The sequence below is a fragment of the Daucus carota genome, chromosome 3 (assembly GCF_001625215.2).
Source record: "Daucus carota subsp. sativus chromosome 3, DH1 v3.0, whole genome shotgun sequence".
Classification (NCBI taxonomy): Eukaryota; Viridiplantae; Streptophyta; class Magnoliopsida; order Apiales; family Apiaceae; genus Daucus; species Daucus carota.
This window is the reverse complement of record NC_030383.2, coordinates 32,360,193-32,383,404: the sequence shown is the minus strand read 5'-3', so window position 1 is coordinate 32,383,404 and position 23,212 is coordinate 32,360,193. Positions and strand designations below refer to the sequence as shown.

The window sequence follows — 23,212 nt, the reverse complement described above, 5'->3', positions numbered from 1 at the left end:
TGAATTTTCCATTGAATGGCTCAAGATCTCCAGATGATGTTTTTGTTTCATTCAAAACTCCACGAACTAAATTCTTATAAAGGAAATATGTAGCCTTCTCATTTATTTTAACGAATTTATTCTTCATTACATCAATAGATTCACTACCAGGGTACTGCTCGTAAATGTAAAGTAAGTTCCTCATGCATTTTTCCTGTTTTGAGTTGTAATCATCCAGTGCTTCTTTTAAATTTGAAATCAGAATCTACATTCCTCAGTCAACCAAAATAAGAAATTTATACAGATAACAAACAAAATTTCAAAAAAATGTACAAAACCTTAAAGAATTTAAAAGCACCTGGGGTGTTGCATCAAGATCATTATCAAATTTTTTCCTAATGTCATCAGACACACCATGAATGATTGACGTAACCATATCATCAGTAGGATTTACCTAATAATGTGCAATAAAATGTAAATTTAAAAAGTTAACCAGTTTTCGAAAGAATCTAAGAAATCCAAATTTATGACATACCTTATCATCAGTTGAAAAATAGACTCCAGCATCATTTGTTGTATCAGAGATGCCTTGAATTTTAAAACAATCTAAGGTAATCACAGAGACATATTGACTTGGCCATCTTCTAAAAGTTGGTTGAATCATTGGAAGCTTGTTAGAACGCAAAAGTACTCTCTCAAATGAAAAAAACTGCAAGGACATTGCAACAAAATTCATGTTTTTATAACTAATCAAGAAAATAGAACTTTTAATGGAATAGTTGTAAGAATATACTCACAAGCAGGAATACGAGTGATCCCTTGAAGAACCTTTTTTCCCTGTTCTCATTCCAAACAACATATTGCTCCTGTAAGCAGTGAATAAGATACTTACACCAATTATATTTATTGCAGTTGCCAAGATCACCGCTAAATTGAATCATTCGCGTATTAATGTAAGGAGTGGATGAGCCCTCAAATAATACATTACTCAGAAGCAAGATGAAGTTTATTTTAAATTGCTCATTGACTGTTCCACATGCAACAATATATTTGCAAATGTCAACTGGTGTAACCTTGTAACAGTTTCCGACTTGATCATGGGAGTTTGCCCATCTTTTAATGGCATCAGTTGAATTAACAAAATCAACATCTGCTTCACCAATAGGTAAACCAAGAATCTCCCTAACATCTTGTTCGTTTACAGGAAAAGTGCTTCCATCCAACCTCAACAAGGGTGGATTTGGTTCAAATGCCATTAATAGGAACCTTGATATCTCAGGAGGATACTCCTTCAAATCAAAACTTAGTATAAAACCAAAACCCGTCGAGCAAATCCATGATTTCTGATCCTGAGTCAGAGAGGACAAAGCTTCTACAAGCAAGCAAGGGCTAAGTCTAACAATCGATCGATCATGCCTGTACGTTGGAAAAAACGGAAAATAACATACGCGATTCTAGTTAGAGTTTCATAAACAAGTCGTTTGGAAAAGGAACAGTGTGTAGAATATATTTTCATATAACTAACCTTTTTTCATCCATGTCTGTTTCAGTCGTCGTCTCTTCTAGGGTTCTATGGAGATTTCTTCCGCGCCTGTAATTTTTTTTTTCGTTTGTTCTAATAATGTAGTTGTTAATTGTAATAAAACCTTCCAATATTAAAATATCCCATGATTGACGCTGTTGTATTATCAGTACAAATCTTTCCTTCATAGGTTCCGTATAAAATTCGTATTTATGTTTTTAGCCCTGTATTTTGCCACATGTTCTGACCAGCGTGCCCTTGTGAGTATAGATATTGTACTGATGTAATCAACGGTTGTTAGAGGGTTTAGGGTCTCTCAAGATGTAAGGTCTCCATGGAACTCGACCCTATATATATATATATATATATATATATATATATATATATATATATAGATAGATAGAGTATGGTTCAATGAGGAGACTATTTGAGTAACGTGGTAACTATGAATATCAGCCGCACGATTATATCCAGAATAAGTTACTGTGCAGTGTAACATATTATAACTGTCAACGTGTGTGAACACGTGGCTCACCCAATGCCTTTTGTTTTTGTTTAAATTTTTTTATATTCTCTATTTTTATTATATTTTAATTTTCTTATTATATTTTATGTTTCATATTTTTTATTATGTTCTTTGTTCCTTAAAAAGTATAAACACCAAAACTTTATAACATATATATTAAAGATAAATTAAAAAATACTTTTGTATTGTGTAATCCTTTATTATATTTTGAAATATAAATTTTAAAATTCATTTGTATTCTCTGGAATTTACAGAATATAAATATATTATGTGATAGATTATGATTTGTTTTCAAAATACAGAACATATAATGTTCGGTAAAATATATTAAAAAATTTCAAGAACAGAACATGAAAAATATATATGTTATTTTAATTAGAACATGTATGAAAAAATTGAGAAATCAAAAAAAATTACTAAATAAAAAATACAGAACTAGTTGAGATATAAGAATTACGTTATAAAATTAGATAAACAATTAACTACATCACATAAAAATAGTACAGAACATGAATGGGTTATGTACTATTTGCAATATCTAAGTTTAAATTGTTAAACATTGTTTTTCATTTTTCATTAATAAATAAAAAATACAGAACTAGTTGAAATATAAGAATCACATTATAAAATTAGATAAACAATAAACTAAATCACATAAAAATAGTACTGAACATGAATGGTTTATGTACTATTTGCAATATCTAAGTTTAAATTTATAAAAATTGTTCTTTCATAATAAATAGTATATATTTATATTATATTTTTTGTACAATAATACAAAACATTTGGAATAGTACAGAACACTTGGAATAGAAATGTGTGTGTCTTCCTATTCTTTAGCATTGTCAGTTGTTTAGGTTAACTACTAGGTTACTAGTTTAGTTGGATCCTCAAGGAGAAGCCCCATATATATATCTATATATGTATATATATATATATATATATATATATATATGTATGTATATATATATATATCTCTATAATACATATGGAGCAAAGAGCCGCGGCTCCGGAATGATCTCTTCTCATTTCCAGTATTATATCTCTCATTCCTAAAATTTATATCTGCAAATCATGACCTCTCTGAGCAATCTCCCTGAGCATCATCTTGTAGGGGAGCAGATATTCACTCGTCTTCCGTGAAAGACCTAATCGTCCTCACTGGCGTCTGCAAGTCATGGCTCGCGTTAATCTCTTCTCCCTCTTTTGTGGAATCCCATATCTCCGGTTATCAACTAAACCGTCCTCACCGGCGTCTACAAGTCATGGCTCGCGTTAATCTCTTCTCCCTCTTTTGTGGAATCCCATATCTCCCGTTATCAACTAAACCCAGATACAGTTTGCACCAACTTCCCTCCCTGTCCATGCTAGACGAGAAGGCCAAGCTTCTGAATCAGAACCCGGTCCATCCAAGCATGGGATTTCTTGTTGATCTTTTGGTTTTTTGTAATAGTGATCATTTGCTATCTGGTGTTGATGTGGAATTCAGATGTATGGTATTTTGTTTTTTGTTGATGTGGAATTGAGATATTTAGTGTACCATATAATTTTAGTGATACTTACTATCTAGTGTATGAATTGATTAATTTATGTTCTTATTTTTAGGGTGAAACAATAATTTTGTAATCATTCTGTTGACATTCCAATTCCTATTTCAAATCTAGAAATTCATAAAGAAGTTTCCAACATATTTTGACAAGATAATGATTTGTTGGTATAAGTAAAATTAGTACTTGACCACGTAACTAAACTAAATAATTTTTCCTATTATGAACTAAACATCTAAATCAAATAACAACATAACCAGATCAGTAATAACTAAAGTGACATTAATACTAATATTTAAAACTATAAATTAATAATAATACCGAAACACTAAAATTTTTGAGCTATAAAAAATTATTAAAGGGTCAAATAAATAATTTAATAAGATATGTGTTGGAAATACTTTACAAACTAAGTAATTTAGTGACTTAACTAATACTAAAGGATATTTTATAATTTCTATAAGATATAATGTCATTTTGATAAATATTAATAATATAAAATAGATAATTTAGGAATTTTTAAATAATAAAACTTTATGCATTTAAATACTTTAAATAGACTTGTTGGTTCTGTTCTAAAAATAAAAATACAGTTACAAATTTAGTTTGGCCAAATGAGTAGTTTTGCTGAATCCCCTTGCTACTTATGCTCCACCCTTCTTTCCATACAAAAATCCTCATTTCACCTTCAACTTCTCCGGAGATCTACACATTTCTATATTTCCAATTCCAGCATTTGGAACCGAGATTGATGCAAGTGAGTCGCGAAATTTTCGTGATTCCATGGAAACGTTGGTGGGCTCCAGCACCTGTCTTACGCACTACTGTTGTTATTTGGAACCCTGCTACTCGGAGATATAAGGACATCAGGGTTCCCAATTTTAATATTAAGCCGTCTCTGAGGATCTATGTTGGTTTTGGGTGTTGGGTTCCGAGGCACAAAACACAGCCGATATACGTAAATAAAATGAAAATTTCGAAACCCAAGAACAGGATCCATGTATAATTATGGGCAGATTATGGAGATAACGAATCATACCTTTCAAAAGCTTGACTTTCACGAACTCAACGGAGATCCTAGCTATCATGGTTTGTGTCTACCTCTCGGAAAACACCTCTATGGTATCCATACGAGCACCGACGGATGGTCGTACTAGCCTCCTTCTCGACAATCGGAACTGCCTTGCCTCTCTTTGCTGCTAGGGTTTTTCTCACAAAAACGTAATGACCTCCTCAAGCATCATAATGTATTTATACTGATTGAATGAAAGGCCCGTAACAGCAAAGCCCAACCCTAGTAGGTATAGGATTAAATAATAAAACGAATTTCTATTTCTTAATTAATAACTAAGCCATACTTAATTATTATGGGCAAAAGCATTCCCTTTAATTCGAATTTATATTATCTTAATTAAGTCTCACTTAATTATAATAAAATTCAAATAATCATCAGTTAATTTAAATCAATAATTTAAATTAACTATTCCATTAAGTGCTCTATTTGTGTGACCCTATAGGCTAGCATTTAATCGGCAATAATTTTATTCTCTAAATTATAAACAATGAGCGGTATCTAGTAATACATCATTGTTACCCAATTAAACAATAATTAAATCGTGATTAGATAAAACCTTTCGTGACTAATGTTTTTCGTGTAATATAATCCCTTTAACCTTACCTATTATAGATTAAACTCGAGGCATGTATTTAGTCATCCTCTTCAACATTTAATCCAGGTTTACTTGATCCATGAGTAGACTATCAAGACAAATCATTATTTGAGCATGGCCATGCTTTTATAGTCCTACTCAATCAAGAGGCCAATAATATCTCTCCTCTTTAGAGGAGGGTTAAATTCTTTATCTATCATTCATATTTCTCATACGACTCATGATATACCCGACGTCCACTTTTATCATCACCCGGTCAAAGGTAGCTTTTAATGTAGTCAAAGTATATTAATCCTCGCATAGAAATATAATGATTTCAAGTCAAAGGATCTTTAAACCATTATCATTGTGAGTCTTTCTTATGACTTTATTAAACATGAAGAATCTCACTGTGGATCTGTCCAGTACCATGTACTCTTACATGTACCTATGTATTGACTTTAGTATCCCCATACTTATAACCAATGAGATGTGGTTATCTTGTCAAACAACATACTAGTCTATCTATGTATTATTATCGTCATATATAGTAATACTCGACTAGGGACCTTTAAGAATATGATATATTATATAATCTAAAGTTCAAGTCATGTACTTAAACTATATAATATGTATCATGATTCTAAGGACATTTATTATGTTAACAAAATATCGCAATAATTTAGATCATAATAAATACATTTATTGAATGAACAACTGACATAAATGTTTAAAAGAATAATGTATTGCCTCTAGGGCACCTACACTAACAATCTCCCACTTGCACTAGAGCCAATCACCCATATATCTAATACTCATGGAACTAGTGTGATCACCGTGCTTCTGTTGCGACAAGCCTTTGGTCAGTGGGTCTGCAATGTTATCATTTGTGTGCACTTTACATATGTGTATATCATCCCTTTCATTAATCTCTCGAATAAGGTGAAATCTCCTGAGTATATGTTTGGCCCGGGAGTGAGATCTAGGTGCTTTAGCCTGTGCAATGGCTCCATTATTTTCGCAGTATAGATCAATGGGATCTGTGATCGATGAAACCACTCCCAAATCAGAAATGAACTTTCGAATCCAAACGGCCTCCTTAGCTGCTTCACAAGCTGCAATGTACACATCCTCCATTGTAGAATCAACTACTATTTCTTGCTTTGAACTCTTCCAGCTTACAGCACCTCCGTTTAGACAAAACACAAAACCAGATTGTGATACAGTATCATCTCTGTCTGTTTGGAAACTTGCATCGGTGTAACCTTTTACAACGAGTTTCTCCTCTCCTCCATACACCAAGAATGAATCTTTAGTTCTTTTCAGGTACTTAAGAATATTCTTGACTTCTTTCCAGTGACCTTCACCTGGATTAGACTGGTATCTGCTCGTCATTCTCAAAGCATACGAGACATCTGGGCAAGTACATACCATTGCATACATGATAGATCCTATTGCTGAAGCATATGGAACTTTATTCATGCGGTCCTTCTCATCCAATGATTTCGGACACTGGTCCTTAGAGATCGCTATCCCTTGAGACACGGGGACATATCCCCTTTTTGCATTTTGCATTCCAAAACGATGCAAAACCTTATCAATATATGTGCTCTAACTTAGACCGATCATTCTGCTAGATCTTTCTCTATAGATCCTCATTCCTAGAATGTAGGAAGCATCTCCTAAGTCTTTCATAGAGAAATTGCTCCCTAACCAAGTCTTAACAGCCTTTAGAGAAGGTATGTCATTTCCCATTAGTAGTATGTCATCAACATACAGTACTATGAATGCCACATGGCTCCCACTAACCTTCTTGTAAACACATGGTTCATCTTCGTTTTGAACAAAGCCATATTCTGTGACTATTTCATCAAAACGGATATTCCATCTCCTAGAGGATTGCTTCAATCCATATATGGATCGACGCAATTTACATACCTTGCCAACATTCCTTGGATCGACAAAACCCTCAGGTTGTGTCATGTACACATCCTCTTCAAGGCTTCCATTAAGGAAGGTTGTTTTGACATCCATTTGTCAGATTTCATAATCATGGAATGCTGCAACGGCAAGCAAAATCCTTATAGACTTGACTATAGCCACTAGTGAGAAAGTTTCATCATAGTCAATACCATGAATTTGTTTGAAACCTTTTGCAACCAGCCTAGCTTTGTAGGTCTGAACATTTCCATCCATGTCTCTTTTCTTCTTAAAAACCCATCTGCACCCTTATGGGTTTTACCCCTTCAGGTGGATCAACCAAAGTCCATACTTGGTTTTCATACATGGAATCTATCTCGGATTTAATGGTTCAAGCCATCTCTTAGAGTCTGGACTGTTCATAGCATCTTGGTATGCGAGAGGCTCATCTTCATCTATGAGCATCAAATCACCACACTGAGTCAAGAGAAATCCATATCTCTCTGGCTCGTGGCGAATTCTACCAGATCTACGAACAACCTATGTTTGTTGAGCATTATCATTACTATGCTCTTGTTCTACTTCAGGTTCAATGCTATTTTGTGGTTCTCGATCTTCATCGAGATCTATAGTTCTCCCACTGTTTCTTTTGGAAACATAATCTCTTTCCATGAAGACAGCATCTCAAGCAATAAACACTTTCTGCTCAGAAGGACTATAAAAATAATACGCCTTTGTTTCATTAGGGTATCCCACAAAAATGCACTCTTCGGATTTAGGTCCAAGCTTGTCAGATGCTTGACGTTTCACAAACGCCTTACATCCCCAAACTTTCATAAAGTTCATGCCTGACCGTTTCTCCTTCCATATCTCATATGAAGTCTTTTGAACCTTCTTAGTAGGAACACGGTTTAGTGTGAAAGCCGCTGTTTCTAGAGCGTAACCCCAGAAACTTATTGGAAGATCTGCATGACTCATCATCGACCGCACCATGTCCAACAAGGTGCGATTTCTCCTCTCTGAAACTCCATTCCATTGAGGTGTGCCTGGCGGAGTGAGTTGTGATACAATACCACACTCTTTCAAATACTCTTTAAATTCGGTGCTTAAGTATTCACCCCCACGATCGGATCGTAGGATCTTAATATTTGCACCTCCGCCAATTTACTTCTCTACTTCAACCTTGTATTCTTTAAATTTTTCAAAAGAATCGGATTTGTTCTTCATAAGATATACATATCCATATCTACTGAAATCATCAGTAAATGTTATGAAGTAGTAGTAGCCTCCTCTAGCCATCACACGCATTGGGCCACATACATCACTATGTATTAGCTCCAGACGTTTAGTGGCCCTTTGACCCTTACCAGTGAAAGGGGCTTTAGTCATCTTACCAAGCAAACAAGATTCACATTCTTGGTATGATTCAAAATCAAACTTATCCAAGTATCCATCTTTATATAATTTGGATATTTGTTTCTCATTTATGTGGCCTAGACGACAATGCCAGAGGTATGTTTGATTTGAGTCATTCATTTTAAGTCGTTTGTTTTCTATGTTACAGACAGGATTATCTAAATCAAGAACATATAAACCATTAAATAAACGCGCAACACCATAGGTTAAATCATTTAAAGAAAAAGAGCAACTGCTGTTCTTTATTGTAAATCAAAAACCTTTCTTGTCCAAACAAGAAACAGAAATAATGTTTCTGCATATCGCAGGCACGTAATAACAGTCATCTAGTTCTAAAACAAGCCCAGAGGGCATAGATGAATAATAAGTCCCTACATCTAAAGCAGCAACTTTTGCTCCTTTGCCTACTCTTAGGTTCACTTCTCCCTTAGCCAAAGTCCTACTTCTCAACAGGCCCTGCACATTTATACAAATGTGAGAAGCACATCCAGTATCAAATACCCAAGAGATGCAGAAATAGACAAATTGACTTCTATAACATAAATACCTGATCCAGAAATCTGAACTGCCTTCATTTTCTTTAGATCCTCCAAATAAGTTGGACAGTTTCTCTTCCAGTGACCAGCTTTCTTGCAGTAGTGACATTCACCCTTGGCAACACCACCTTTAGGCTTTAAAGCCTGTTTGGGACCAGACTTTGGCTTGGGTGTAGAATCAGATCCAATCTTCTTCTTACCCTTCCACTTGCCCTTCTCTTTGGCCTTACCTTTATTGCCCACCATCAGTATGGGAGCAGGTTCAGCTATCTTCATGTTGGTCTCATATGTTCTCAACATATGCAACAATTCAGTAGGTGTTTTGTCAAATTCATTCATATTATAGTTCACAACAAACTGAGTGAATTTGTTGTTCAAAGAATTTATGATTAGATCAATACCAGTTTCCGGACTAATCGGGAAACCCAAAGTTTCAAGGTACTCAAGGTAACCAATCATCTTCTGAACATGTGGGCCAACTGGTTCACTTGCCCCTTGTTTGCAATTAACGAGTGACTTACTCGTGTTGAACCTTTCTTGACGAGTTTGGCTTGCAAACATGCTTTGCAAGTGCTCATTGATAGTATATGCATCCATATGCACATGCTTTTTTTGAAGCTCAGCACTCATAGTTGCCAACATAAGACATGCAACATCATTTGCATCATTCTCATTTCTTGTGTGTGCTGCTCGTTCATCAGCAGTAGCACCCTTAGGGAGGGGGCCTGGAGGAGGAATATCAATGACATGAAGCTTGCGCTCCTGACTGAGGACAATCCTCAAATTCCTCTGCCAGTCTAGGAAGTTGTTTCCTCCTGTCAATTTTTCTTTCTTAAGGACTGATTGTACGGATAGTGTGTTTGTTTTGTTTGCCATTATTCAGTATCTACAATGATAAAAGTGCAAAATAAACATTAGATTGTCTGAGTTAAATATTTATGTGCATATGATATATTCATAATATATCTCCCACTATTTTTATCAAATTAATAGCCCTAACTATTAATTCGGAAAGTATATCCCATAAATCTTTCTAGTGAGCCAAGATCCATATTTCGTCATGTCCTAAGTCAACCATTGGTAGTCCTTAAAACATGATTATTTAGGTAGACAACGGTTGTCAATTATATCATATATAATTCTTGGATAGTTTGGTGAACAACAATTGATCTTATCTATCTAATAGATTTTTAACCAAACTCTATGCTTCTAAGTTCTATTATTATAAATTAGTTAGGTTAGACCCAATGATACAACGTCCGAATATAACCGTTTATATTCGTCGCATTTCACCATGATAGATAGGAGCCCCCTGCCACTGACAGCCCTTCCCTGTATCGATCTAGGATTCAATGAGTGTTCATTCACTGGAAAACATCTGATCAAAACTTAATATTTTACTTAGGGATTTTAATTAAGAACGATCATGATCCCATCATAAAGAGATTCTCAATTTTTCCTTGAATTAAATATTTCAAATCAATACTCTTTGATTGGTTGAAAACCCGACTTGAGGTGTTGGCACAACGGCTATACTTAAAAACCCCAAATCCGACGGAATCTTCCTCTCATTGAATACCGAAAATCCATAATTAATTCCGTGTTTCATAAACAAAATAATCTCATGATCGTTGTAAAAATCTTAAATCGTTACAGATTTTATCTTGTTTAGCAGGCATGGCATGGGTGTCGTATCTAACACATTCATCCTTAATCTAATTAAGCATGCATAATTATCACTACTCTACACATACATTCATCACATGGCATATATATGTAAAGTGCAATAAAGTAAATGTGTTTGGTTATGGGCCCCATCCTATATGATCTTTATTAAGCTCATGATAAAGATCAAGGTCCTCTAATGTGGTGATGGAAGTAAATAAAACTACTTATTACATAAGTCTTCTTCCTTGATTAGACTTCTTGTATGTCTCAACTTCTTCTTTGTTGGGACTCCTTGAATGTCTCAACTTCTTCTTTGTTGGGACTCCTTGCATGTCTCAACTTCTTCTTTGTTGGGACTCCTTGTATGTCTCAACTTCTTCTTTGTTGGGACACCTTGTATGTCTCAACTTCTTCTTTGTTGGGACACCTACATGGAATCTTCAATTACATCACATGATTGAAAAAACAAAACTAATCTAATGAACTTACAAGATAACTCGAGTTACGTTCGAGATTTATGATTACAAAGATTGACGACATGCAAGTCGTATTTAAAACCAAAACCATTACACTAAGGTCGAAGGGCCATAACCAAACACCATGCTCAATTAACACTTAATAACATGTTAAATCATATAATCAAATAATACCATATCATATACATCATGATCCAATCACAAAAATCAAATAACGCAAAAATCATAAAAATCATAATCAAATCTGATAACATTAAATCGCTGATTACAGGCTCCAAACGGCGTCAAACGCCTTACAGACGCGTCGGTAATGGCTTTAGCCATCTGTTTTGTTCAGACGCTCGTTTCCAGTCAGAAACGGGTTTTCGTTTGCGAAAAACAGACACCAGATTCAGATTTCACCAAATCTGCAGCATCTAATTCAGAATTCATATCGAATACGATTCTCATATCAAGAACAAACATAAATCATGTATATATCAGTATATATACAGATCATCATAAGATCATCAACAGATTCATCATATCATTCATATATCATAACTGTTATCATGACAGATTCATCACACATGCATACTTGTAAAATACAGTAAACACGTAACCAAATCAGCCCCTTATACAACCTCGCTCTGATGCCATTGTTGGGTTCCGAGGCACAAAATGCAGCGGATATACGTAAATAAAATGAAAATTTCGAAACCCAAGAACAGGATCCATGTATAATTATGGGCAGATTATGGAGATAACGAATCATACCTTTCAAAAGCTTGACTTTCACGAACTCAACGGAGATCCTAGCTATCACGGTTTGTGTCTACCTCTCGAAAAACACCTCTATGGTATCTACGCGAGCACTGACGGATGGACGTACTAGCCTCCTTCTCGACGATCGAAACTGCCTAGCCTCTCTTTGCTGCTAGGATTTTCTCACAAAAACGTAATGACCTCTTCAAGCATCATTATGTATTTATAATGATTGAATGAAAGGCCCGTGACAGCAAAGCCCAACCCTAGTAGGTATAGGATTAAATAATAAAACGAATTTCTATTACTTAATTAATAACTAAGCCATACTTAATTATTATGGGCAAAAGCATTCCCTTTAATTCGAATTTATATTATCTTGATTAAGTCTCACTTAATTATAATAAAATTCAAATAATCATCAGTTAATTTAAATCAATAATTTAAATTAACTATTCCATTAAGTGCTCTATTTGTGTGACCCTATAGGCTATCATTTAATCGGCAATAATTTTATTCTCTAATAAAATTATAAACAATGAGCGGTATCTAGTAATACATCATTGTTACCCAATTAAACAATAATTAAATCGTGATTAGATAAAACCTTTCGTGACTAATGTTTTTCGTGTAATATAATCCCTTTAACCTTACATATTATAGATTAAACTCGAGGCATGTATTTAGTCATCCTCTTCAACATTTAATCCGGGTTTACTTGATCTATGAGTAGACTATCAAGACAAATCATTATTTGAGCATGGCCATGCTTTTATAGTCCTACTCAATCAAGAGGCCAATAATATCTCTCCTCTTTAGAGGAGGGTTAAATTCTTTATCTATCATTCATATTTCTCATACGACTCATGATATGCCCGATGTCCACTTTTATCATCACCCGGTCAAAGGTAACTCTTAATGTAGTCAAAGTATATTAATCCTCGCATAGAAATATAATGATTTCAAGTCAAAGGATCTTTACACCATTATCACTGTGAGTCTTTCTTATGACTTTATTAAACATGAAGAATCTCACTGTGGGTTTGTCCAGTACCATGTACTCTTACATGTACCTATGTATTGACTTTAGTATCCCCATACTTATAACCAATGAGATGTGGTTATCTTGTCAAACAACATACTAGTCTATCTATGTATTATTATCGTCCTATATAATAATACTCGACTAGGGACCTTTAAGAATATGATATATTATATAATCTCTCAAGTTCAAGTCATGTACTTAAACTATATAATGTGTATCATGATTCTAAGGACATTTATTATGCTAACAAAATATCGCAATAATTTAGATCATAATAAATACATTTATTGAATGAACAACTGACATAAATGCTAACAAATATAAGATTGTGTGCATCTATGAACATGGATATGTGCATATGCATAATCGTTCATATCAGTTTCATATGTACTCGTGTAATGATAATTCGTGGAAAAAATTGAAGCATGATTTTCCATTGAAACTCGGTTTTGAGGAGTGTGTGATTGTCAGGGGGAATCCTTATTGGGCTTGTTTACGTCCTCACCTAAACTATTTATGGGTGAAAGTTAATGTTCAAAGTCGATTTCAGATGTTTCACGGGCCCGAGTATGTGATGAATGAAACTACTAGAACCTCCGTTATGGCGCTAGGTGATTCTGTTGCTGAAGCCGTTTTTCCACCTGGGGCTGACGCAAATCAGATGATTCATGTGTATACCTTTGAGGAAAATTCTGGTGTTTGGATGAGGATATACACCTTGTAATTATTTGGGTTACGGAGGCAGCCTTTAAGTTTCATGTGCTATTATAAGAATGGAAAAACAATTTTAAGGGGCCATCGTAAAAAGTTGTTCTTCTATAACTTGACAAGTAGAGAAGTTAAGAATATTATGGTCGCAGAAGATGGCAAAATGCATTCAATGCCAATCAGTTACACTGAGAGTCTCGCTTCTGTTGAAGGTATGATGCGTGTTCCTGAAGAAGCTGCAACAGAAGAGAGGCAGCTGGAGACTGTATTCCCCACAACTGAAAGGTATTCCAACTTCTCAAATATTAATGCCATATCATAATTACCTCTCTATTGCATTTGTTAATTAGTTACACACATGAAAATTTTCTTGTACAACTTATAAGACCTTAACCTAGCCTCTTGGAAAGTTTATGGAGCCATTTGATTAGCTTAAAATAAATGACTTTTTGCTTAAACTAAAAACGTAACATATGTTAGTGAGGGTGCAATCTCTACTAATGTAACATCCAAATTAAAATCCTAACTAAAGAATTTTGTGTCCTTGTTGTATGATGTTGATAACTTGTAATTGTTTCTTGATCAGCTGGAATGCTGCCTGGGATTCTACAATCTTGGAAGATATTCACTGATTCTATGTCCACAAATTGGCTGCAAGTTTCTAGGGTGAGTATGTTGGCCCATGTTGTTTGACTGGTTCTAATTTAGAACTTGTTCATCTCTAATAGTTGTGCGGGGAGTAGGGGGTGGGCTATATAGTTAAATAAAAGTGGCTTCCATTGTATAAGTAAATTCAGGGCCAATCATTTTGTATTAAGGAAATTCAAGTTGAAATCTCATTCGGAATATTTTTGACAACACAATTTATTTTGTGTTAGTAGTACTGTCATCACATGTTTTTAAGACTTGTACGACATAGATCACATTTGAAAATACATATACCCAACAAGCAATCATAATTTCTTACACAATGACGTGTTCCACGAATTTACGTAGGAAAAAATTGGTTGAGCTTGGAGAATGCCAAACAATTGATGCATGCCCCTCTTTTGTGATTATAGTTATTTTGTCAAATTTTTAAAATTTAACGAGTGAAAAGAGAAAATAGACGATAGAGGTTGGAAAAGTAGAGGAATATTTGGTCCAAAATTATCACACACTATAACTCCATTACAAAAATAATTATAATTGAGATATACAAATAATTGTTCAAATACAAACCAAAATGAAAACTAAAAACTAATTCAAATTCTTAGTCGTATCTAATAAAATGGTCATCTAAAAATCACCACACACAATTAAACCATTTGGCATAATTATCTGTCGTTTCTAATGAAATGGTCAAAGAGGCGTAGCATTGAATTTGATTTCACATTTTCACTGTGTTTCAATTGATAAGTCGATAGTTGTGCATATATCTGAAAACATTGGTCAGTAGTCAACGTGAGTAAAACATCTTAATACACTTTAAATCAACTTGTATATCTTATTTGTTATTGATACTAACATGTTAATGATTAATTTTTTCGAATACTTAATTATTTGTTATTATTTGATTAATTTGAGTTTAGATCATGTATATAATTGATATTATTACTATCTATTATCCGCTCTCATATATACGACTTCATATTATGATTTATAGTGGGAACATAGGAACCAATGCTTATTGTGTCCCATATTTCTTATATGGGCCGGGTCATGGCACGAGTTCATAGTGCTTTACAAACAGGTAAAATTATTGAAAAAGATTATCCAGAAAATATGGAACAAATAAGAAATTTGTTGGGGAGTTTGTGATTCAAAATTCAAATCTTATTAAAGACAATGTATTTTAGTTTAAAGGGTCTTTCTACTGTGTACCCATGAGCATGTATACACTTACAGTTACTTTTTATTTTGTTGGGTGATTTTTATTGGTGAAAATTTTTGTGCATGTAAGAGGCTATATATTATTAGTGATATTGAAGCCAAGAAATGGGTCAACTAACTAAAAATTTGTTGCTAGTGTGTGTTCGTGGACACACTAGAAAATCTGTAATTTAAAATATAGTTTTTTATTTTATATATTTTATTTTCAAATATAATTGTGAGTTTCTAGTAATCTTAGAAGTCTATTATTTCATACAAAATATATTCATGAAATTTCAATATTGTAAAATCATAATTTTAAATTTTGATCATATGGTCTGGCTTCTAATTTTGAGTGAGGGAGTACTCCGTAACAAGAGGTCTAATATGCAAAAAGTCAGCCCCTAGTCTAGAATAATTTAATATTATTTGCTTAATATGCTTTCAAATCATATATATATATATATATATATATATATATATATATATATATATATATATATAATTGATATTAATACTATCTATATTATGTGTTGGAGTTATCGTACCCCAAATCCATACGATATCATATAATGATTATAGCAAAGAATATGAGAACCGGTGCTTATCGTGTCTCATGTTTATTACATGAATCAGAGGGCGAAGTTAATATTGCTCCATGGAGAGATGAGACTATTGAAAAAATTATTATAAAAATACGGGACATATAAATAATTTGTTTGCACGGAGCGATGAGCGAGTTTGTAATTTAAAATTCAAACCTTAATTTAAAAAATATGTATTTTAGTTTAAGATGTACTTTAATATTTAATTATATTTTAGTTTTAAATATAATTATGAGCTTTTTTGAAATCTCTAAAGTCTATGATTTTATTCTAAATATATTCATGAATTTTCAATATTGTAAATCATAATTTTAAATTTTAATAGCATGGCCCCACTTGTAATTCTGATTGGGGAGTACTTGGTAACAAGTGAAACCCTAGTCAAGGACAAGACTATCTGTAATTCAATTCACCAAAAAGCGGCCGACTCCAATACATCTCTCTCATCTCTGCGATTATCTCTGCAAAAATCATGACAACTCTGAGCAATCTCCCTGATCATCTCCTCATGTGCCAAATCTTCACCCGTCTTCCAGTGAAGTTCCTTATCGTACTCACCAGCGTCTGCAAGTCCTGGCTCGCATTAATCTCATCTCGATTCTCCGTCGAATCTCATCTCTCTCGGTTTCATCTGAATCCAGATAACCATCAGCTTCTTCTCCACCACCCTTTTGGTAGAAATATCATCATTTCACCTATCAATTTCTTCGGAAACCATCACAGTTCTATGATCCCAATCCCGACAACTGAAGACCTAATTGATACAAGTGGTTCTTGCATCTCAAGGAATTTGTGGTCGTCGAGCCAAAACTTTCTGAATTCGATGCATACATTTATGGGATCCATTAACGGGCTGGTATGTTCCTTTAGACCGCCTCTTAGACCTACAAATGTTACTATTTGGAACCCTACAACTCGTAGATCTAAAAATATCATGGTTCCCCGTATTGATATTAAATATGTGTGTAGGATCCTAGTTCGTTTCGGATTCAATTTTGTTGTAAATGATTATAAGATTGTCTGCATCTATGAACTGCGGAATCAGTCATATCAGTTCCGATTGTATTCATGTAGGGATAATTTTTGGAAGGAATTGGATCCTAATTTTCCATTGCAATTGCTCCACCCTTCTTTCCACAAAAAAATCCTTCTCCATCTTTTGTGGAATCCCATGTCTGCAAGTCATGGCTTGCCTTAATCTCTTCTCCATCTTTTGTGGAATCCCATGTCTCCCATTATCAACTAAACCCCGACAACCACTCGCTTCTGCTCCACCCTTCTTTCCACACAAAAATCCTCATTGCACCTATCAACTTCTCTGGAATTCCACACATTTCTATATTTCCAATTCCAGAAAGTGAGAGGTGAAATTTTCGTGATTCCAGGGAAACGTTTGTTGGCTCCATTGATGGGCTGACATGTTTCTATAGACCATTACTTCTCTTAGGGACTACTGTTGTTATTTGGAACCCTACAACCCGGAGATACAAGGAGATCAGGGTTCCCCATTTTAATATTAAGCAGTTGCAGAGGATCTTTGTCGGTTTCGGGTTCAACTGTGCTGCTAACGATTTAAGATTGTGTTCATCTGGGAATATGGATATGTGCATACGCATAATCATGCATATCAGTTTCATATGTACTCGTGCAATGATAATTCGTGAAAAGCATTGAAGCATGATTTTCCATTGAAACTCAGTATGGAGGAGTGTGTGATTGTGAGGGGGAATCCTTATTGGGCGTGTGTACGTCCTGACTTAAACTATTTATGGGTGAAAGTTAATGTTCAAAGTGAGGAAATCCGGAAGTTCCACGTGCCGGAGTATTTGATGAATGAAACGACTAGGACCTCCGACATGGCTCTAGGAGATTCTGTTGCTGAAGCCGTTTTTTCACCTGGGGCTGAGGCAAATCAGATAATTCATTTGTATACCTTTGAGGAAAATTCGGGTGTTTGGATGAGGATATACACCTTGGAATTATTTGGGTTACGGAGGCAGCCTTTAAGTTTCATGTGCTATTATAAGAATGGCAAAATAATTTTTACAACCGGCCATCATAAATAGTTGTTCTTCTATAACTTGACAAGTAGAAAGTTTAAGAATATTTTGGTCACAGAAGATGGCGAAATGCATTCGATGCCGATTAGTTAGACTGAGAGTCTTGCTTCTGTTGAAGGTATGGTGTGTGTTCCTGAAGAAGCTGCAACAGAAGAAAGGCCACTGGAGACTGTATTCCCCACAACTGAAAGGTATTCAGCTTCATCTTAATTGCCTCTCTATTGCATTTGTTAATTACTTACACACATGACAAGTCTCTTGTACAACTTATAAGACCTTAACACCTAGCCTCTTGGAAAGTTTATGGAGCCATTTGACTTATATACGTCACCCATCGTGGCATGTAATTTATGGTGTCTAGAATGTTATAGATATTACTGGAACAAACTTCTTTAATTAATACGAATAGATACGAATTTTCTTTATCTCTGATTTGGGGCGATTTCTAAGGCTTATGGGTATTAAGTGAGACCGATGTGACTCCTCCACTGCCTAGAAATCAAACCAGACACGAATATTGAATTGAAGTATTCTATTCAAGAAATATTGGAAGGTATACATGCCGCCCATCATGGCGTACCAAGTTCCATAGATTTCGGGTAATTTAAGATTTGATGATGGTATACATTTAGCTATGAAAAATAATATAGACCACCCCAACGTGGCTTATTGTTTAGTAATAGGACCGAAGTAACGTTTAAACAAATTTAGGTGGTATACATGTTACCCATCGTGACGTACCAGAAACTTATGGTGTTTAAACGTTAGTGCATTTAATTTTAATAATTGTTAGAGGAACCAATAGGTCTTAATTTTTATTGCACCCTTCTTTATGTGTAATGTGATTTTTTCATGCATGATTCTCAGGATAAAATGGGCTTTAATCCACTGTTCACCATACTTAGGGATAACAAACTTATCGGACCTAACTATATTGAATGGAAACGTAATTTGGGCATTGTGTTGACTGCTGAGGAGTACAAATTTTGCACTTATGAACCCAAGCCTGAGCAGCCTGCTACTGATGCTCCTGATGAGGATAAGGAGTATTATAAGCGATGAACAAAGGCTGATGAGATGTCGCGATGTTACATTCTGGCAGCAATGTCGGGTGTTTTGCAGCATCAGCATCAGGCTATGGCCACTACTTCGGATATGCTCTTTAATATCAAGGAACTTTTTGGAGATCAGAATAGGGCTGCTAGGCAGGTCACCATGAAGGCTTTAATGAACACTCAGATGGCTGAAGGTACACCTGTAAGGGATCATGTTCTCAAGATGATGTCACATCTGAATGAGATAGAGATCCTTGGTGCTGAGCTTGATGGGGAAACCCAGATTGACACTGTCCTTATGAGCTTGCCCAGGAGTTTTGAGCAGTTCTGCTCGATTTACAACATGAACAAGAGGCAGTATAGTCTTGCGGAACTGTTGACAGAACTTCAGGCAGCTGAAGGATTATTTCGCCAGAGTGTTCAAGTGAATGTGGCTGAGAAAGGTTCTTCCTCTAAGCCAAAAGGCAATAAGAAGAAGAAAAAGGCTCAGACACAGCAAGCTGTGAAGGCAGTGGGAGTTCAAGGTGGTGTGAAAAAGCCTAAGGGGAAGTGCTACCGGTGCAAGCAGTCGGGTCACTGGAAAAAGGATTGTCCTTTTCCTAAGAAGACAAACAATACTGGTATGTCTCTTTCTCTAGTTACAGAAAGATTTATAGCGGCTATATATACGAGGACTTGGTGTGTAGATACTAGAGCCACTGATCATGTTTGTAACTCTATGCAGGGGTTCCAGCAATCCAGAATGCTTAGAGATGGTGAGATCTACGTGTTCATGGGAGATGCTACGAAAGTAGCAGTAGTTGCAGTAGGAGTTATTCATTTATCTTTTGGTTCTGATAGGATTTTGGTTTTGAACAATTGTCTTTATGTGCCTTCTTTTAGAAGGAATTTGATTTCGGTTTCTAAATTTGCTATGGATGGTTATAATGTTTGTTTGGTTCGTAATGTTTCTATTATGATGAATAAACGGATTATATGTTCTGGTACATTGTAAGACAATTTGTATATAATTAATCCTAGTCAACCCGCACTGCAACTACAACATAGGGTATTGAACAACACATCTTCTACCTCTAATAAAAGAAAGGAACCTTCTAGTTTGAACCAAACATATCTTTGGCACTTGAGATTAGGTCATATTAACTTGAGGAGGATTCCAAGACTGGTAGTAGACGGGCCTTTAGGCTAATTGGCAGTGGAGCCATTTCCAGTTTGTGAATCCTGCTTGGAAGGTAAAATGACCAATAGGCCTTTCAAGGCAAAGGGGAATAGAGCCAAAGAAGTGTTAGGATTGGTTCACTCTGATTTATGTGGACCCATGAATATCCAAGCAAGAGGTGGTTATGAGTATTTCGTCACTATCATTGACGATTATTCTAGATATGGGTACGTTTATTTGTTGCGCCGTAAGTCTGAGTGCTTTGATAAGTTCAAAGAGTACAAAGCTAAAACGGAGAAGCGACATAATAAAAGTATCAAGTCACTACGATCAGATCGTGGTGGCGAATACTTGCTTGGGGAATTCAGGGAATATTTATCAGAGAATGGGATAGAATCCCAGTTGACTGCACCAGGCACACCCCAACAGAACGGTGTAGCATAGAGAAAGAACCGGACTCTTTTAGAGAGTGTTAGATCGATGATGAGTTATTCGGATTTACCCAAGTTGTTTTGGGGACATGCCTTAGAGACAGCAGCTTATCTACTGAACTTAGTACCTTCTAAGTCGGTTCCTAAAAACCCTTTAGAATTGTGGACCGGGGAGAAATCGAGTCTAAGACATATTCGGATATGGGGTTGTCCAGCACATGTGCTGAACAAGAACGCGACTAAGCTAGAATCTCGTACAGAAGTAAAGCTGTTTGTAGGCTACCCCATGGGAACAAAAGGTTATTTATTTTATAGTCCTAAGAATCGGGATGTCACTGTTAGCACCAATGCAAGATTCTTAGAGGAAGACTATATAATGAATCACAAACCCATGAGTAGTATCGTTTTAAAGGAATTAGTGGGAGGGACGAATAATGAACTTGTAGTACAAGTAGAACAACCACAGCAGACTGTGCAACCGGTCACTAATACCGCACCAGTTCCTCGTCGTAGTGGGAGGGTTGTTCGACAGCCCGACAGATTCATGTTTTTGGGAGAGTCTTCGGACTTGGTCTCTGGTGAACATGATGATGATCCCCGGACATACGAAGAGGCAATAAAAGACAAAGATGCAAGTATTTGGCAAAAGGCAATGGATTCTGAGATGGAATCAATGTATTCTAATCAGGTCTGGGAGCTCGTGGAACCACCCAAAGGTGTAAAACCTATTGGATGTAAGTGGGTCTACAAGAAAAAGAGGGGATCAGACAAAAAGGTGAAAGCCTGGAAAGCAAGACTTGTTGCGAAAGGGTATACTCAGAAAGAAGGTATCGATTATGAGGAAACCTTTTCGCTGGTAGTCATGCTTAAGTCAGTCCGTATTCTTTTATCTATACCAGCTCATCTCGATTATGAGATTTGGCAAATGGATGTCAAGACAGCTTTCCTTAATGAAAATCTTGAGGAAACCATCTATATGCAGCAACCAGAGGGATTCATTAAAGAAGGCCAAGAGCATCTTGTATGTAAGCTGAAGAGGTCTATTTATGGACTTAAACAAGCTTCTAGGTATTGGAACATTCGCTTTGATCAGGCAGTCCAGTCGTATGGATTTGATCAATGTCCAAGCGAAGCATGCGTGTATAAGAGATGTGAGGGAAATGCAGTGGTTTTTCTAGTGCTTTATGTTGATGACATTTTACTCATTGGAAACAATGTTAAGATGTTGTCTTCAATAAAGACATGGTTGTTCAAACAATTTGAAATGAAGGACTTAGGTGAAGCAGCATACATCCTTGGGATCAAACTTATAAGGGATCGCAAGAAAAGGATGTTGGCTTTATCTCAGGAGTCCTACATAGATGACGTATTAGCTCGTTTTAACATGCAGGACTCCAAGAAGGGTAATTTACCCTTCAGACATGGAGTTACTCTATCAAAGAGTCAGTGTCCTTCGACACCTAAGGAGATAGAGAACATGAAGGCAGTTCCTTATGCTTCGGCATGTGGAAGCCTAATGTATGCAATGTTATGTACGAGGCCTGATATCTGCTTTGCCGTGGGCATGGTTAGCAGATAGCAGTCAAACCCAGGACAAGAACATTGGAGTGATGTAAAAGCAATACTCAAGTACCTGCGAAGGACTAAGGAGTATATGCTAGTTTACAAGTCCTCTGATTTATTGCCTCTGGGATATACCGATTCGGATTTCCAGACAGATAAGGATAAGACTCAACCATCTCGGGATGTGTTTTTACTTTGGGAGGTGTAGCTGTAATATGGAGGAGTGTGAAGCAGAAATGCATCGCAGACTCAACCATGGAAGCCGAATATGTGGCATCCTCGGAGGCAGCCAAAGAGGCTATATGGTTCCGAAACTTCCTGCTGGATTTGGATGTGGTTCCTAATCTTCCACAGCAAATCACAATTTATTGTGATAATACAGGTGTTGTGGCAAATACCAAGGAACCACGGGCCCATAAGGCAGCGAAACACATAGAGCGTAAGTATCACCTCATACGACAGTTCGTTAAGCGAGGAGATATCATTGTGGCTGATATAGCATCGAAGGATAACCGGGCAGATCCTTTCACGAAGAGCTTACCAGCTAAGACTTTTCAGGAGCACGTGGAAGCGATAGGAGTCAGATACTTTGTCACATAGTTATATATAGTTGGTAGTGGATTGTTTGTAATAAACATTGATATACTCAAAGAATATCTTGAGTATAAGTGGGAGATTGTTGGGGTTATACTGAAATATTCGTTTGAAGTATATAACAATTATTTGAGAATCTTCAATGCAAGTTTTCACAT

The 23,212-nt window shown here is 35.7% G+C and overlaps 1 protein-coding gene across 1 annotated transcript; it reads right to left on the bottom strand.

Annotated features, from left to right (window-relative positions):
* Positions 1–6,009: 6,009 nt before the first annotated feature.
* LOC135151489 (secreted RxLR effector protein 161-like) lies at positions 6,010–6,798 on the bottom strand. Its single transcript, XM_064089953.1, has one exon. The coding sequence runs from the start codon at positions 6,796–6,798 to the stop codon at positions 6,010–6,012; it is 789 nt and encodes a 262-aa protein (XP_063946023.1).
* Between the last annotated feature and the right edge of the window lie 16,414 nt (positions 6,799–23,212).